The 18903-nt window shown below is 36.6% G+C and overlaps 1 protein-coding gene across 10 annotated transcripts in view; it reads left to right on the forward strand.

Annotated features, from left to right (window-relative positions):
* PCDH15 (protocadherin related 15) overlaps positions 1-18903 on the forward strand; it is an 800695-nt gene that overhangs the window by 751183 nt on the left and 30609 nt on the right. For all 10 annotated transcript variants that reach the window (XM_058543433.1, XM_058543426.1, XM_058543425.1 and 7 more), the window contains one exon: positions 14802-14978. In XM_058543433.1, the coding sequence (XP_058399416.1) occupies positions 14802-14978 (177 nt within the window). The remainder of the gene's footprint in view (positions 1-14801; positions 14979-18903) is intronic.

Consider the following 18903-nt stretch of genomic DNA (forward strand, 5'->3'; position numbering starts at 1 on the left):
TTTCTTTTCTCCATTGTATGTTCTTAGCTCCTTTGTCAAAGATTAGCTGTCCATAGATGTGTGGGTTTATTTCTCGGCTTTTGATTCTATTCCTTATCAATTCTCTATCTATTGATCTGTGTGTCTGTTTTTGTGCCAGTACCATGCTGTTTTGGTTACTATAGCTTTGTAGTATATTTTAAAATCAGGGAGTGTGATACTTCCAGCTTTCTTCTTTTTTCTCAGGATTCCTTTAGCTATTCCAGGTCTTTTGTTGTTCCATATAAATTTTAGGATTCTTTGTTCTATTTCTGTGAAAAATGTTGTTGGAACTTTGATAGGGATTGCATTGAATCTATAGATTACTTTAGGAAGTATGGACATCTTAACTATGTTAATTCTTCCAATCCAAGAGCACCGCATATCTTTCCATCTCTTTATGTCTTCTTCAATTTCTTTCAGCAATGTTTTATAATTTTCAGTGTACAGCTCTTTCACCTCTTTGGTTACATTTATTCCTAGGTATTTTATTCTTTTTGTTGCAATTGTAAAAGGGATAGTATTCTTAATTTCTCTTTCTGCTACTTTGTTGTAAGTGTATAGAAATGCAACTGATTTTTACATGTTGATTTTGTATCCTTCAACTTTACCGTATTTGTTTATTACTTCTAAAAGTGTTCTGGTGGGTTCTTTATGGTTTTCTATATATAAAATCATGTCATCTGCAGATAGTGAGAGTTTCACTTCTTCATTTCCAATTTGGATCCCTTTTATTTCTTTCTCTTGCCTGATTGCTCTGGCTAGGACTTCCAGTACTATGTTAAATAGGAGTGGTGACAGTGGGCATCCTTGTCTGGTTCCTGTTCTTAGAGGGATAGCTTTCAGTTTTTCACCATTGAGGATGATATTAGCTGTGGGTTTGTCATATATGGCCTTTATTATGTTGAGGTACTTTCCTTCTATACCCATTTTATTCAGAGTTTTTATCATAAATGGATGCTGTATCTTGTCAAATGCTTTCTCTGCATCTATTGAGATGATCATGTGATTTTTATTCTTCATTTTATTAATGTGGTGTATTACGTTGATTGATTTGCGAATGTTAAACCATCGCTGCATCCCTGGAATAAATCCCACTTGATCATGGTGTATAATCTTTTTAACGTATTGTTGTATGCAATGTGCTAGTATTTTGTTGAGGATTTTTGCATTGATGTTCATCAGTGATATTGGCCTGTAATTTTCTTTTTTTGTGTTGTCCTTGTCTGGTTTTGGTATCAGGGTAATGTCAGCTTCATAGAATGAGTTAGGGAGCTTCCCCTCCCCCCCTTAATTTTTTGGAAGAGTTTGAGAAGGGCAGGTATTAAGTCTTCTTTGAATGTTTGGTAGAATTCACCAGGGAAGCCGTCTGGTCCTGGACTTTTATATTTGGGGAGATTTTTGATTACTGTTTCGATCTCCTTACTGGTGATTGGTCTATTAAAATTCTCTACTTCTTCTTGATCCAGTTTGGAAGGTTGTATGATTCTAAGAATTTATCCATTTCTTTCAGATTGTCCAATTGGTTGGCATATAGCTTTTCATAGTATTCTCTTATAATGTTTTGTAATTCTGAGGTGTCTGTTGTAATTTCTCCTCTTTCATTTCTGATTTTACTTATTTGTGCCATCTCTCTTTTTTTCTTGGTGAGTCTAGCTAAAGATTTGTCAATTTTGCTTATCTTTTCAAAGAACCAGCTCTTGGTTTTCTTAATTTTTTCTATTGTTTTTTTGTTTCTATTTCATTTATTTCTGCTCTGATTTTTATTATTTCCCTTCTTCTACTGATTTGGGGCTTGGTTTGTTCTTTTTTTTCCAGTTCCTTTAGGTGCATTGTTAGATTGTTTATTTGAGATTTTTCTTGTTTGTTGAGATAGGCCTGTATTGCTATAAACTTCCCTCTTAGAACCACTTTTGCTGTATCCCATAAATTCTGGCATGTGGTATTTTCATTTTCATTTGTCTCCAGGTATTTTTTGATTTCTTCTTTGATTTCTTCATTGACCCAGTCAACGACCCAGTCGTTGTTCAGTAGCATTTTGTTTAATCTCCACGTATTTGTGGCTTTTGTGATTTTCTTCCTATAGTTGATTTCTAGTTTCATACCGTTGTGGTCAGAAAAGATGCTTGGTATTATTTCAACCTTCTTAAATTTATTGAGACTTGTTTTGTGGCCTAATATGTGATAAATCCCAGAGAATGTACCACGTGCATTTGAAAAGAACATGTATTCTTCAGTTTTTGCATGGAATGCTCTGAATATATCTACTAGGTCCATCTGTTCTAGTGTGTCATTTAAGGCCAGTGTTTCCTTATTGATCTTCTGTTTGGATGATCTATCCATTGGTGTAAGTGGAGTGTTAAAGTCCCCTACTATTATTGTGTTACTGTCTATTTCTGTTTTTTTGCCTGTTAGTAATTGCTTTATATATTTAGGTGCACCTACATTGGGTGCATAGATATTTACAAGTGTTATATCCTCTTGTAGGATTGTTCCATTGATCATTATGTAATGCCCTTCTTTGTCTCTTTTTACAGTTTTTGTTCTAAAGTCTATTTTGTCTGATATGAGTACTGCTACCCCAGCTTTCTTTTCATTGCCATTTGCATGGAGTATCTTTTTCCATCCCTTCACTTTCAGTTTGTGAGTGTCTTTAGGTCTGATGTGTGTCTCTTGTATGCAGCATATATATGGGTCTTGTTTTTTTATCCAGTCAGCCACCCTATGCCTTTTAATTGGAGCATTTAGTCCTTTGACATTTAAAGTAGCTATTCATAAGTATGTACTTACTGCCATTTTTTAACTTTTTTTTTCTCAGTGTTTTAGTAGTCCTTCTTGTTCCTTTCTTCTTCTATACAGAATTGATGGTCTCTTTAGTTTGACCTCTGTCTGAAAGGTCTACTCTTTAACTCCCCTCCTCCATCATTTTATGTTTTTGATATCATATCTAACCTCGTTTTGTGCCTTTGTATCCATTGCCCTCTTATCATGGAAATAGATAATTTTTCCTATTTGTGGTCTTCTCTTTTCCCCTTAAATCAGTCCCTTTAACATTTCTTGTAGCACTGGTTTCTTGGTGACAAACTCCTTTAATTTTTGCTTGTCTGGGAAATTTTTGACCTCTCCTTCCATTTTGAATGATAACCTTGCTGAGTAGAGTATTCTTGGCTGTAAGTTTTTTCATTTTAGCACTTTAAATATATCGTGCCACTCTCTTCTAGCCTGTAAGGTTTCTGCTGAGAAGTCAGCTGATAGCCTTATGGGATTTCCTTTGTATGTAACTTGACTTTCTCTTGTGGCTTTTAGGATTGTCTCTTTATCTTGTATTCTGGACATTTTGATTATGATGTGTCTTGGTGTGGGCCTCTTTGGGTTTATCTTGTTTAGGACTCTCTGTGCTTCCTCTACCTGGATGTCTGTTTCCTTCCTTAGGTTAGGGAAGTTTTCATCTATTATTTCTTGAAATAGATTCTCTGCCCCTTTGTCTCGCTCTTCTCTTTCCGGGACACCTGTAACACGGATGTTAGTGCGCTTGATGTTGTCCCAGAGGTCCATTAGACTGTCCTCACTTTTTTTAATTCTTTTCTTTTTTACCTGTTCCGCTTGGGTAATTACTTCTAGTCTTTCATCCAGCTCACAGATCCCTTCTTCTGTATCCTCTACTCTGCTTTTGAGTCCCTCTAGTGAATTTTTCATTTCCAGTACTGTATTCTTCATTTCTGATTGGTTCTTTTTTATCTCTTCCATTTCTTTGTTGACATTCTCACTGAGTTCATCTATTCTTCTCCCCAGATCAGTGAGCATCCTTAACACTCTTTGTTTGAACTCTCTGTCGGGAAGCTTGCTCATTTCTGTTTCACTTAGTTCCTTTTTGGGGTTTTGTCCTGTTCCCTTACTTGGAATGTATTCCTTTGCCTCCTCATTTTGCCTCTTTCCCTGTGCTTGTGTCTATGTATTAGGTAGGTCAGCTACGTCTCCTGCTCTTGGATAGGTGACTTTGTGTAAGTGATGCCTTAGGAGGCTTCCAGTGTGCTTCCCTCAGTTCTCAATGTTCCAGGGGTGACCCCTATGTGGGCTACGTGTGTCCTTCTGTTGTGGCCTGTTTGCTCTCCCTTTAGGCGCCCAGGGAGGCCGAGTTACGCTCCTGGCCAGCTGTTGTTATGCTCAGCTGCTTGTAGTTGTTGTAGGCCCTTCAGTCTCTTTATCAGGTGTGGGCAGCCCCAGCACAGTTGGCTGCAAGTTCTAATATCACATTTGTGTTGCAGAATTTCTTTTAAGAGAGTAGGCCCCCAGCGTGGTAGGTTGTTAGGCTCAGGGCCTTACAATTGTTATAAGCCTCCAGCCTTTAGGTCTCTTGTCAGCTCTCTGAGGATTGCAGCTGGGTGGGGCTGGCCTCAGGCACAGGTGCACCCAATTGTTTCAGGCTTTGGACTGTGGGTCAAACCCCGTATGTGGGTCTTTGAGAAGCACAAGTCTTCTGCAGCTGACAAGCCCTGCCACCCACAGGTCCACACACGCAGTCAACACAGTCCTGCCCCGTGTTTGCGCCCTGACCTCCTGAAGCGGACCCAGTCTCTTCTTGGTGGGAGCCCCACACACTCCACCACCGCCCCACACTCCCCACCCGATCCTTGTGCATGCTCTGCCCCACTGATGTCGGCTCAGCTGCCAGGCTGCAGAGAATCCAGTCACCAATCTATGCAGGCCTACAAGTTGCCTGAGGGCTTGTTGTTGGCTGGGGCCAGTCTCTAGGGTGGGCTGCTTGCCCTGGCTGAGCTGGATTAAATCGGTGCTCTAGTGGGTGGGGCATACCCTGGGCTAGCAGGCCCCAGGGAGAACTCCAATGGCATTTGTGTCAGCGTGCCCCCACCAGGCCACAACAATGGCCGCCGCCAATGTCCCAGTCCCTGGAGACGTGTCTCACCTCTCACCGAGATGCACTCAGGGCCTATTAGGTGAGTCTCTTGTCACCAAAGCACTGTGCACCTTTCTTTTTGGTGATTTTAGGTTGCTTTCTGAATTGGGTGAGTTTGCGTGTGGGCCCTTTAAGAGCTGGTTTTAATTTCTTTTTGGACCAGCTTTTCTGGGGGTACTCCCCAATGTTTTAGTAACAGGCAAAGTCAGATGTTATGCCACTCATCTCGATTGTGCTGGGTCCACAAAATGCCCCCAGTGGGGGCGCTCCCCGGCTCAGGGCCCCGCTCCTCCAGGGACGTCTGCGTACCTGTGGGCTGCTCCCGGGCGGCCGTGAGGTGCTGCGGCTTGTGAACGTGGCGTTTTCCTCTCCAGAAGGGAGTTTCTGCCTCTCCCACCTCAATTAGTATTGTCCGTTGTTGTAGGAGTTCCTTATCCAGTTTTCAGTTCTGTCTCAGGGGTAATTTTTCCAAGAGCAGTTGTAAATTGGCTGTGTCCACAGGAGGAGGTGAGTTCAGAGTCTGCCTACGCCGCCATCTTGACTTCCCCTATTGATTCTTTAGTCAGGCTTTTGAAAAAATATTGACAAGTACCTGGGGTGGAACTCCCTATGTTGCTAGTTAAATATAAACCTTTTACTTCAACAAAAGGTTAAGCAGGGTTTACAATCTTGAAACATAAGGAGTTTCTATAACCACCACCGCAAATAGCTAACATTTGTGGTGCTCCTTTTATTTGTTGAGCTTTGTGCACTTAATGGGTGCTATCTAATTAACTTCTCACAGAGACCCTTTGAGGTAGGTCTGATTACTTTCCCCCTTGTACAGAAGAGTTCCCTAAATCTTTGAGGTTGAGTAATGTCCACAAAGACTCAAATAGCAAGTGGTGGAGGTTTAATTTGAATCTAAATCTATGGGCCAGCAGCAGGCTGGGTTCTTAACCACTCCCTCTTTACAATGCTTCTTGGGGGCACATCTAATTAAAAATCCAACTCATCTCTTCTTGTGAGTGAGCTGCTCTAGAATACAAGGCCAGAAACTCTCATTAATGGTAATTGTAGCTTGGCTCCTTCACACAAAGAGGTAACTGAGAAGATGGCTGCTCTAATAATTTTAGTGTGAAAAAATAAAAGTTAAATCAGCCAGAAGTAAATACCTGCCTCAGCTATAAAACTATCTCAGTAAAGCCTCTACACTGAATTTTTTATAATATAATTTCTCATTGAAAGTAATTGAAGATGTCCATATAGGTCACTGGAAAAGTGATGCTATAAATTAAAATTTAGAGACATCTACCAAAAATAACTTGGTTTTGATGTGGGGTCACTGAGTTGCGAGTCGAAAAAGAATTTTCAGACGCGAGCCTCTCATTTGTTCGTGCGCCTTTATTTTGTGTTCAGCGTGGGGACAGGACCCATGAGCAGTAAACAGCTACAGTGCAAGTGTCTGTGCAGGGCTGTTATATAAGATTTTAAACTATTTTTACTACTATAAAGAAATGTCAAAGGAAAAAGTAATAGATGATCTGGCCAAGCAAGTTGATGGGTTCTGGTTAGTCTCAAAGATTAGGGCATGGGGGTGGATCAATGAGATGTGTCCTTGCATTCCAATGTACAGTATGCCTCAAGGAACACGTAGGCAAGAGATTAAAGTCATTGATCACCTCCTGAGGTAAATTCCTTCTCCCTCAGCCAGAGGCGATTGAGTAAGTAGGGGCTTGTGAGACTGAGTGGAGTCTCATGGAAATTGTAAAACGAGTCGTAAACAAGGTTTCCTTCAACCACATCAGTTTGAGAATAAATTAGTTAACTGAACCAGTTCTTTATTGGCATCCTTAGTTAGTGGTTTATAAAAAAAAGCTATTTGCACACACACAAAAATGTTTCAGTTAAATATGCCTTTCAACATTTATTGTAAGAAAGCTATTTAGGTAAACTATTTCTAGTTTAAATTAGAAACTAATTTAAATTTAAGTTATCATGGGGTAGCACACTAAAACGTTTTATATACATATATTTACATATAAACTTATATGTATATATAAACATATAACATATATAACATAAACACACATATATAGCACCTATAAACATATGTATATATAAAATGTATACTTTAATTATATTAACATATTTCCTTGGAATTTTAGAGTTTTTGAAACTTTGTCTAGAGATGACATAGTAACACATTACTAACTATTATGAGTATGTTATAGATCTTTTAAACTAAAGTAGAAAAATACACCCTAAATGAAAATTTAATTTTTGTTTAATGATTATAATTATTACACTAATTCATTTGCTCTATATTCACTTTTTAGAAGATCAAAGACAGTTCTTTGTTTTGAGAAAGTTTGCCATAATCTTAATACTATTCTGCTATATTAAATAGTATATTTGATTATACTGTTTGTATTTTATATTGATATATTGCTCCCAAGAGTTTTGCTTCAGGAAAATTTAAATGACTGGATGTTTTCATAATACAAATTCTTATCAAACTCTACCATGAGCAACCTTGCAACTTTAAGAAGAATGCAAAATATGTGATCCATGGAATTACAAAAGGTCTAGTAGGACCAAGGAGAGTAGAACTAGGAAAATCAGACAGATGTTGCTACCATGAGAGAATTAGAATGATAACTTGTGCTTTGGTACAGCTAGAGCTTGACATGACACACGCATAATACTAGTTCTAATGTGCTAGAAATCAACGAGGCTATCTTCAGCAAAGGGAAATTTGTTGGAAGGCTACTGGCAGCTGACAATATCAGTGAGAGGATGGAAAAACATGCTGGGATATAGTCAAGAACAAGGGGAGCTGCAGAGGCCTGGGAAGCAAGAACGGCAGGAATAGGTGGGGATGCAAATCCAGTCTGATGAGGATGTAGCACCTCAAGTGGATGAGTTCCAACCATTTTAAACTCTTGTGTCTTTGACTCAATAACCAAATTCCAGGGAGCAAATGGCCTGGTCTGAGCAACATGCAGTCTTTTTTGGCATGGGATGAGGGCAGGACTGGACTACTGATTAAAGTCCTACCAGATGTGACTGTTGGAGATGAGGCTAATTCCTCAAATCGGAATTGGTGTTTTTAGAGAGAGAACATAAATGCTTTGCAGCCAAAAAGCAACGAAGTCCACTGGTGAAATGGAGTTATTAATGCCTTTTTTATCAATGCCTTCTTTTCTTGGACCTTTTAAGGATTAAATACAATTCTTGTAGTATAGATAGCACAGTCCAAGACATAATTTTATCCATGATGGAAATAATTGCTCAAAGGAGCATCGTGGTTTCCATTTGCCAATGAGTAGGGAGTACACAGGATGACATTTCATTACCAAGATGGAGAGTCGGGGGACTTGATTAAGCCCTTCCTGTTGTTATTTGTCATTTTTAGTGGCAGAAAAAAGCTTCTAGAGATTATTTACTATTTTATAGTTTGTTTGAACAGTTTTTAGTTATAATTAAGCAATGCTGACCAGAATTCACACATATTAACTGAGAGAAAAGCAGCTAATGCAATTGGAAATTTTGAAGCCTCATGGCTCTTTCCCAGTGGGAATAGGAAATCAAGGAAAGGGATTCATAAATAATTTTTTGTTTCATGTATAGTTTGCTAAAAATTCTTTCCACATCACCTGCTTTGGCTGGTTACTACACAGATTCATTTAATAAGACTACATAGGAACATGAGAAACAATTTCCTTTCACTATCTACCTGGAGCATGTGTCAAATAAAGACAAATCTGGATTTAGAAGGAAAAAAACTTTATTTAAATGGATTATTCTAAGAGGGAGGAAAGGAACTAAGACACTAGGGGGAGAGGGACTGTTGTAATAGGAGGAACTCTGACTAAGAGATCTGCCAGCGCTCAAAGGTTAGGCAGAAAAAGGCCTTTCTTTTATACAGAGGAGTAAACAAAGCTAGAAAGAACCAGCTGTGGGAAGTGGGATGATCAGACAGTGGATCAAAGAATGTTTTGCCCTGACATTAGTCTCTTCTGGGAGGGGCATTTTAGGTGGGATTGTATGCTGTCTCCGGCTAAGGATGGATCAAAGTTCAGGGGCTTGGAGGAAGGAGAAACAGTTAACCAATGTTTGGTTAACAAGAATGTTGTCCTGATTGATCAGTGGGGACAAAACAGTTTAGCTAATCACTTATCAGGCAAAGAATGGGAATTTGCAGGATCTGTGTCTGGCTTTGTCCTAGGTAGACAAAGGGGCATCCATGAGTCTTTATGAGTCTTATCTAAACCCTAGGGGGAAGGATGGTTCTTTGCAGTAAGCAGTTTCCTGGAACACAACAGGGTGGAAGGACTTCTTAACTGTTGCTATTTCCCAGAAGCACAGGGCTTAGGTAAAATTCAACATTGTCAAGTGTAAAAAGGGGTATCGTCTGACCCAAAGCTTATATTTCTAGGAATGTAATTAGTCAATATGCTTTAATATGTATTTTATATGTAATATGTATTTCCTTTTTTTGTTTTATAATACATATGTATTAATATGTATTTTCTTGTTTTGTGTCCATTAGAGATCCCAAAATATTACGCATTTTATCTCAGGTATTAAACCACTCAGCAATTACAATATTATAAAATATAGGCCACATCTCCATCCTTATCCAAAACAGAACCCCAGAATTTCTTTTTTTAAATTTTTATATTGGGTACATCTTCAAAAAAATTTTTCTGTAAAGCCAATGTGAGGGTGAGGGAAGGTGACTAGAAGATTGTGAGGAAGAAAATCAGTCAGGGCACTATTAGTGTAGGCTTTTATTTGAAAATGTTAAGCATAGAAAGTCTCCCAAAGACCTTGGGGAAGGAGGGCGAAATGTTTCATGGGGCTTTAGCAGGAGAGGATTGGCTGAAGTTCAGTTAGTTTTGAGGACAAAAGGACTGTTCTTATGGATTAAAAGCCACTATTTGGGTAGGATGGGAAATCAAGAAGGGTGCAGGGGAGCAGATAGGGACCAAAGTCCTGTGCAAGAGGTAGCAGGAGAGGAACGGCTGTGGGGACTAGGACATGTGTGGGCTACAGTGGAAAATGTTTGGTCCTTCAGGATCTTTCACAGAGTATTGTAGACCATAAATACTTCTCTTTTATTATTATTGTTGTTGCATTAGAATGCATTTTGCTCCATATTATAGACCAAAAATACCACCAAACAGTACTTATAGTACGGAGTGGTCATGCATAACCTCCGCTTTTCTTGAAATGTTAGCCAGGTTTCACACCATATTGTATAATACTGCAGTTATACCACTGCCACCAAGAAGACTTTTCCTTGTGTCCAAAACACTGGACTTCACAAAGAAACAATTCAGATAGTTCAAGGTAACTAAGATGAAGCAGAGAAGGCATCTGTGCTCCTTATTCCATACAAAAGACAACAGAAAAAAGCAGCCTGAACTCTGGAAAGATGTTACCCTCTTTTAAAAACCATCTGTGCCTAGACACACGCCTCAAGGAAGATAATAAAGCATCATAAATTGATCTCTAAGCTTTAGTCACTCCCTTATGTTTTCTTTAAACAAAGAATGATCTATAAAAATTGACCTATTTCAAAATGAAGGACCACAAAAGGCCAGCCCTTATTTAGATCAACTTTTAGTTAATATACGTATTTGTCCAGGTAAACATTGCATTTCTTGGTTTATTTTATAAGATTTGTGCTTCTGGCAAATGGATACATATTTAATCAGGCATAATAATAAGGCATATAATAGAACTCAATTATATGATTCATATACGGCTAATAATCAAGGATTATGTTATGTCTTTTCCTCCTCCACATTATTGAGTTGACGGAGCATTTAATAAATCCCTCGTCTCCTTAAAGTCTTTACTAACTAGTTTTCCTGGTTCCACTTCAGCCTATTCTCAACATAGTGGCCAGTGTGCTTCTTCTAAATGTAAAGTAAATCACATTACTTCAGTGTTTAAAATCCAGCAATGGATCCTTATTTTACTCAGAACAAAAGGTAACGCCCTTACAATTCTTAAAACTCACCATGTGAGCTGCCTCAACCTTTGCTGCGACAGCCACACTCTTCTGCTTCAGGGCTTTTGCACAAGCAGTTAGCAGTTTCCCCTTTCTGGAACACTCTTCCCTGGAATATCAACATCACTCATTGGCTCCTCAAAGTCTGCTCAAATATCAACTTCTAAATGACACTTTTCCTAAAAACTCTTACCAATTTTATCATTTTATTACTTTGACTGTCTTTCTCAATTAGAATGCAAGTTCTACGATATCAGAGATCTTAGTCCTGTTTACTGATATCTTACAAATATCTACAACAGTGCCTGATCCGTGGGTTACATTCAGTAAATATCTGTTGAATGAATAAATGAATGGGTGAGTGAAAGTGTTCCCACATAACACTTAACTGAGTTTTGCTGTATCTTTATTACACAACTATGAGTCCAAATTAATTTTCTACACTCTCAAACTCTGAAAATAGAGATTTATATAAAGATTTTTTTCAAGAAGTTGGGGAAAAGGAAATAGGAAATTAAAGAATTTAAAAAAATATGACTAAATTGTTTTCTTATGCCCATTATAAGAAATTCAAGCAACATAATATATAAAGAAAAAAATATTTGTCAACTTTTTATGGTAAATTTAAAATCATACCACTTGGACCTAAGCATCATTGACATTATATAAACATCATTGCAGACATCTCCCTTGATGGTCTGTATGATAACAGATATTATAGATTAAACATCATTGTAGATTTCTCTCTCTGATATATATAGTATAATATTATAATAGTATTAAAATACAAATACAAAATATATAAAATAAAATATACAAAAATATATAAATAAAATATATAATATATAAATATAAATATATAACAAACAAAATATATAATATTATGTATAATATATAATTATAAATATATAATTACAGAACAATTTTTTTAATCAATTTAAAGCTTTAAACAAAAAAACATAGTAACATAAATTGACAATGTCCTGGTCACATACAAATACTTTAGGCTGGAGAGGCATGTTTTGTTCTTGGCAAATTTATCTGTAATAAATTCTCATGACATTTGATTTCCAAATGTATGTATGAATTGGCTTGACATGATTAATAATATAAAGTAAAATATGAATGTAAGGGCAATTTAAACATTAGTATTAACTTATATGAGTCAATTCAAGGTCAGTGACTAGAGGGTTATATTTAAAAAAATCTGAGGTCTCAAAAAATTTTTAGGAAGCAACCATGTACCTATGTACATTTGAAGATCAAGAGCTAAAAATCTATTCTCAATGAACATCATATGTGTGTAATAGAGACAGATAAACATTGTACAAATGCTTAGATATACAGAGATAAATGATGAATGGAAAGACAATTTTTACAAAACATGTCCTCATTTAAAAGTAGTAAATTTAGTTTTACATAAAATTTAATCAGAATTATCTTTTTATCGGAAAAAGATACAGAAGGAATTCAAATTTGGACACATTTCTCTTTATCATAAGAGATATTTCATACCAAAAGATCTCAAACATTTAAGAAAAAAATGTTCAGGGAGAAGACATTGTTACATTTTTAAATGACATAATTCATTTTTAGATTTCATTGATTTATGATTTCCTGCTATGATAAAGGAATTAGTACAGTTATATTTCATTCCACATCAAATTTTTTATGATTCTGCAATATTGCACAGAAATATAGAAAAAGACACAAACTCAATAGACAAGTGTCTGCACTGTAGGAAAACATAGTGTATCTACGCATATGTGAAAGATTTCTCTGGAACATATTTAATCAATATGTAAATGCACCATAGCAGCTATAAGTTGTTCAATTGCAGTATTGGGACAGAGAGGCACCTTCTGCAATATATTTAACAATGTCCTCACTTTTGGTTGTTTTTTGATTTGGGAACTAATTGTACTAATGAGAAATATGCTTTCTTAATAATTCCACAAATTCATTAAATGTCTTGAATGAATTGGAGGCAGAGAAGAAGCTTATTAATGCAAACATTTAAGCCAAATTAATAATAAGCATAATCATATTTTATGGAACAGTTACTATGTGCTAAAAACTGTGTGAAGATTTGGGTAAAAGCTTTAGTTCTTCTAATGCACACAGCAGTCCCATGCTGTAGATGACTTCCTCATTTTGCAGTTAAGGACACTGAGACTTTGAGAGCTCAAAATTACTGGTCTAAGGTTATGCAGTGGACACGTTAAGGAATTGAAAACTGAAGCCAAACCTCCATGCGCTTCACCACTATGTTAGTACTGTTTGTACCTCCTACAAAATGTCAAGACTACAATGCGGTTTGACTCTGAGGCCTCTCTTGTTTTTGTTACGTGAGCATAAGTCTCTCAGGAAAAAAATCCTAAGACACAGGCTGAATGATATCAGACAGCCAGGTCTCCTAGTACGGCCATTCTCTTCAGGTTTGCAGGCAGGCTGCATTCAACTACTAACTGGTATTTGCTGAGTGGATTTACTCCTTCTGTTTTCCACATCTTCTTTTCTTTATTCTTCAGCGGGGATCTCATCAAAAAGGATACTGTAAGACAGAGTGATAGAAAAGGAAAACAGTGAATAATACTTCAATAAGAGAGCCTTCAACCATGCTGGCTACACAAATTTAAAAGCAAACAAACAAACACTTCATTATCATTGGCCATGTCCCCTGGAGTGCACACCATAGATGTATGCTCAATAGTATAGCCATGTCCTCCAAAGTTTAGTATCCTGTTTGTCGTTTTAACAAGAGCAAACCAAGCACATACCAGACTCTTAAGGCATCTTTGTTTTAATAAAGCAGAATTTTGGCATCTGAAGTAAAAGTTATTTCCTGATGTATCAAAGGACTTTGGAATATATTACCCTTTCTTCCCCCAAAGTGCCTCACAGCGTGGACTCTAAAAGGAGCATTGACTCTATAGATACGTTTTAAAATATTTGCCATGTTTAGGTATTAAAATCAATTCATTTACATTTAAATGCCAATACATATTTAATAATATGCATTTTGATGTTAATCTTCATGGATTAATAATATAAAGTTTTTAATAAGAAAAAGATATCTAAGGAAATTTCTATTTGTGACAATACAGACAACAACTAGTTATATGGCAATAATTTGTATTTTCAAGTAAAGTCATTATGCAATTAGAAAAAAAACTGTATTTTCCACAAAATGATGCATAGGTTAACATTATGTCTTTTCTATAGAATATTACTGATTAAAGATATATTACCAAATAATATATCTTTTAGTTGTTTGTATTCACCTAACTAGTGTCTGAGATTGGTGTGCAACATTTTTATCTTACCTGGTAAACCTGCCATAGCAAAATATCTGTACATTCTCCCATTGCTATAATGCTCTAAGGGTCTTTATACCTGTAGGAAAACAGGTATTCTAGACCTGCACCTTGGCATATAGCTATGTGCCATGTATCACAGAATCCGGTGGAGCTGTAATTTATAACATCAACCATATGAACTCAAGAGTTCTAAGACCCCATGGCTCCTATAAAGCATAGACAGCTTTATTTGTGCAGCATACTTGACATTTCCCATGAGCCATGTAAAAGCTCAAATGATATCATAAATTCAAAAAGTCTAGACTTAAATAGGACATAGTTGATGACCTTCTTCTACCTTATTCAGCTTCCAGCATCATTGGGAGTTAAATGCTAAAAAACAATATAGAGACTTTTTTTCAAGGGTTTCTATTCAGTAAACATTAGCAAAAACCAGGTTGCCATCATTTGTCATTTACTAAATGTCATTTCAAGTTGAGGGTGATTTTTTTTTCCCCAAGCAAGCCCGTCAGAATGTCATGCTTGTTGTTTGTTTGATTTATAGGATTTTGGATCGCTATGTTCAGGAGCAAATTCCTGGTGCCAAGGTTGTGGTGGAGTCCATTGGTGCTCGCCGGCATGGAGATGCCTTTTCTCTGGAAGATTACTCTAAATGTGACTTGACTGTCTATGCAATCGACCCTCAAACCAACAGAGCCATTGACCGAAATGAACTTTTTAAGTAAGTGCTTTTATTGTCTGTAACAGCTCTCTGGTTACAGTGCCAGCCATAGATAATTCTGATTTGGGGCTATTAATAGAAATACTTACAGTTAAAATCCACCAAGTTGTTGTTGAAAGTGAAGTGTAAGCAAAAAAATCTAAGAGACGATACCTAGGGTCCTCATGCCTAGAAGTTTTGGGATCCAAGCATGGGATAGAGTGACTTCAGAGCGTCTGTTCTTATGGCATCAGAGGGTCCATTATACTTATGAGCAAGCAGCAGTTCATTGAGATCACTTCATATGGGCTCCCAGTCTTGCTCCAAGGCCACAGCTGTTTGAGAGGAAAGCACAGATTCCTTCTTAAAGTGGCAGTTTGCCTGCAATGATGTCCGTAGGCTTGAATTTTAAGAACAAATCTAGCTTTCTTCCAGGTCTACTGAATCAGCAGAAATTAGTATTTGATTTTTCTCTTGACTCGTGCTTGGAGGCAGACAGGATAACCACTTCCATCTAAGTCCATACCCCATGTGATATTTCATTTTGGTCTGTATTTGAGTTATAAAGCCTAAAAATAAAGAAAATACAGAATCTTAAACAGAATGCCGCTACATATTCTCCCTTGGCGTAGCTTAATACTTCATTTTTTTTAATGTTAATATTTTCTGCTTTACTCTAGTGACACCTAGTGTTTAACAGGTTCTTGGAATGCAATTCTTATCTAAATTGAAACACATTTTTAGTTAAAAATATATATTGATATATAATTATGTGTATGTATTCTAAATAGCTTATATATTCAAATAGCTTACACACACACATATACTCAAATCCATAGTTTCGGGATTTAATTTTTCTTTATCTAAATATACTAAACTGCATATAAATATATGCATATACAAATTTACATACACAGTATATCTATGTATGTGTGTATGCATTTATTTATTTAGTAAATATCTATTTACTCATTTATTTATTAAAATACATAAATTCTGAATTTAGTTTTACTTTAAATCTGTTTGTCAACAAAATTTCACTGCTCCTATTTTAGCAACAATGGAATAGTGATTTAATATCAACTTAATTGTTAAAAGAGACGTAATTATTAAGTATGTTATTCATCAATTTATAGTTAATAGATATTTGGACCATATACAAGATGCTATTTTAATCACCGTAGGGAAATAGAGATGACTGAAGCAATAGTTTCCTCTCAGGCTTTATAATCACCATCCAAATGAAGTAGCATTTAGATCTACCAAGCCAATATTTGCATATTTTATTAATTGGAAAAATTTTATTTAGAAATATACTTTTGAAAATAATTCAAATATTCTTTCTGTTAATTGTCATTATAAACATTTTTCTTCTTTATATAAATCTATCTGCATTCTGTTTTTACATACATTGGTTTTATTTTTAAATTTGATGATAGATTATTTGAATTTAGGGTGTTTTTCCTAAATGTAAAGACGTCTATTTTCTTTAGGCTATTAGCCTGGCTTTAAAGAGTAAAATGATGATGATTATAATTTGGATTACACTGGTAAACATTTTAGAATAAAAGATTTGGAAACTGAAGCCAATTGGATTTCAACTTACTGGATGAAGTACGAGATAAACTTCCTTATTCTAAACAAATTTTTCATAACCTAGATGATATTGTGAAGACTAAAGATCTAAATTCAGTTGAATAACCATTGTAGCCAGGAAGGAAGGAAAAAAATAAAGAGTAACTATAAATCAAATTTTTATGTTGAGGAGAGGATGGAATAACCATGAAGTATTAAAATTTTGCCTTAGCAGTCTTCACCTTGAAATAGTAGCTGAGAAACCCTGGTGTAATTTAAACCCCAGAATTGTTCTTTGAAATATTTTATAATGAAGTTATATACATTTATTTCATGATCCAAGGCTGAAAGTACACAGATTTATTATCTATTCTGTAGCTATGAAAGCTATTTAAAGGTAGTTTTTAACACAGAACAATATACTAGAACATTAAGATTCTTGCCTGATGCCCAGATCCAGGAAATAGGATTATTTCCTCAATTTCCCCTTATCCTAAAATCTAAGCTTCTGAGGATGATTGCATTCTCAGGCCAAAGTATTAGAAAGAAAAAAATGTTTCCTCCAGGGAGTTCTCTTTGATTAAAAAAAAAAACTTGAGGGGCCCGCCTGGTGGAATAGTGGTTAAGTTTGTGCGCTCTGCTTTGGGGGCCTGGGGTTCACAGGTTCGGATCCCGGGTGTGGACCTATGCACCGCTCATCAAGCCATGCTCTGGCGGCATCCCACATACAAAATAGAGCAAGATGGGAACAGATGTTAGCTCAGAGCCAACATTCCTCACCAAAAAAAAAAAAAGTTGAGTTAAATATATCAAAAAATTTTTAAAAGCTTATAAATGCACAGAGAAGACCGGAATGACTTTAATGACATGTTAATTATTTATTTTGTTTCACAAGGATATAGGTGTTTTGATTTTTCTTATTTTTGGTTATCTGAATTGCTTAGCTTTTCTGCAATAAATATATATTACTTTTAACCTGCTTTTATTCTCCTTGTGGTTCTTTGAACTTCTTGGATCTGCATTTTTTGTTTGTTTTTGTTGTTGTTATTGTTTTTATTTCTAGAATATTCTCAAACATTATCTCTTCAAATATTTCTTACACTTCATTTTCTCTTTATTCCCTTTCTGTGATGCCAATTAAAATTCATTTTTTCTCACAGCTTTTGGATGCTCTGTTCCTGTTCCCCCTACCCCCACCCTACACTCTTTTCTCTTTGTGCTCTGTATAATTTCTATTGTTCTGTTTTCAAGTTTACTTATTTATCTCCCATAGCCTACTGGTAAGCTCATTGAAGGACTTCTTCATCTTTATATATATATTTTTAAATACTAGCAGTTCTATTTTATTTTTTCTTATAGTTTCTACCACTCTACTGAATTTCCCCATCCGTTTAAGCATGCGTTCCACTTTCCACTTGATTCTGTAAGGTATTATTCAGAGTTGTATCAACGTCCCTGTCTGATGATTCCAATACCTGGGTTATCTCTGTGTGTGATTCTGTTGCGTTCTTTATCTTTTCAGTAGTCCCTGCATGTCTATGCCACAGAAGAGGGTTTTCTCCTTTCTCTTCTCTTCCCCCAGTTGTAGACTGCTCTCATTTGTTGCTTGGTTCTACTGTTATGGCGGGGATGCAACAAGGGGTTCAGGGATTCTCTGTTCTCCCTGTCCAGCCTGTATGCCTAGGACTTGGGGTGGGGCTTTCTCAGCTGTTCTTCCCCTCCTTGCCATTGCAGCCAAACTCTACTTCATATTTGTGGTGGGTCTTGGCTATAAGAGAGTTCCTTGTCCCTCCCCAACCAGTAGTAGACCTCTACTTTGTAGTGGTGCAGGGTCTTAGTGCCAAGAGGGCTCTTGCTCCTCCCCCCAAAATCCAAGTGTAGGAGATTTTTGCTTATACCTCTCCTCCAGAAGCAGAGGACCTTCACCTCAGCCCTAAGGGTAGGAGTACTTTGTCTTGCTCTCTCTATGGCTTAAGGCTCTTGCTTTGTGTGAGATACAGATCCAGGGAATTGCAGAGTGCCCCAGCCTTAGCTGATTACTTCCTATATCCCTGCACTATGAAGGGATAGTTCTCAAACAAGAGTTCTCTCTTGTTTCCTGCCTTGTTCCTGATCTCTTATGGAGGTCCCCTGAGAATAGTTTGAGAGCGAGTGCAACCTCTGTCCCTTCCCTTTATGTTTGTGGATCTCTTGTTTTAACCTTATCTGCTGGTACACGCTTAGTTTTTAAAAACTTATTAAAATTTTAGCTGATTTGTTTTATTTGCTTTTATGGCAGCCACCTTTACTTTGCTCTGAGAAAGGTAAAACAATGCACGGTCTCATCTCACTGTGGAGGAAATTGTCACTCTTTGGAATTTGGTTTTTTGCT

Source organism: Diceros bicornis, chromosome 6, assembly GCF_020826845.1.
Source record: "Diceros bicornis minor isolate mBicDic1 chromosome 6, mDicBic1.mat.cur, whole genome shotgun sequence".
NCBI classification, from domain to species: Eukaryota; Metazoa; Chordata; class Mammalia; order Perissodactyla; family Rhinocerotidae; genus Diceros; species Diceros bicornis.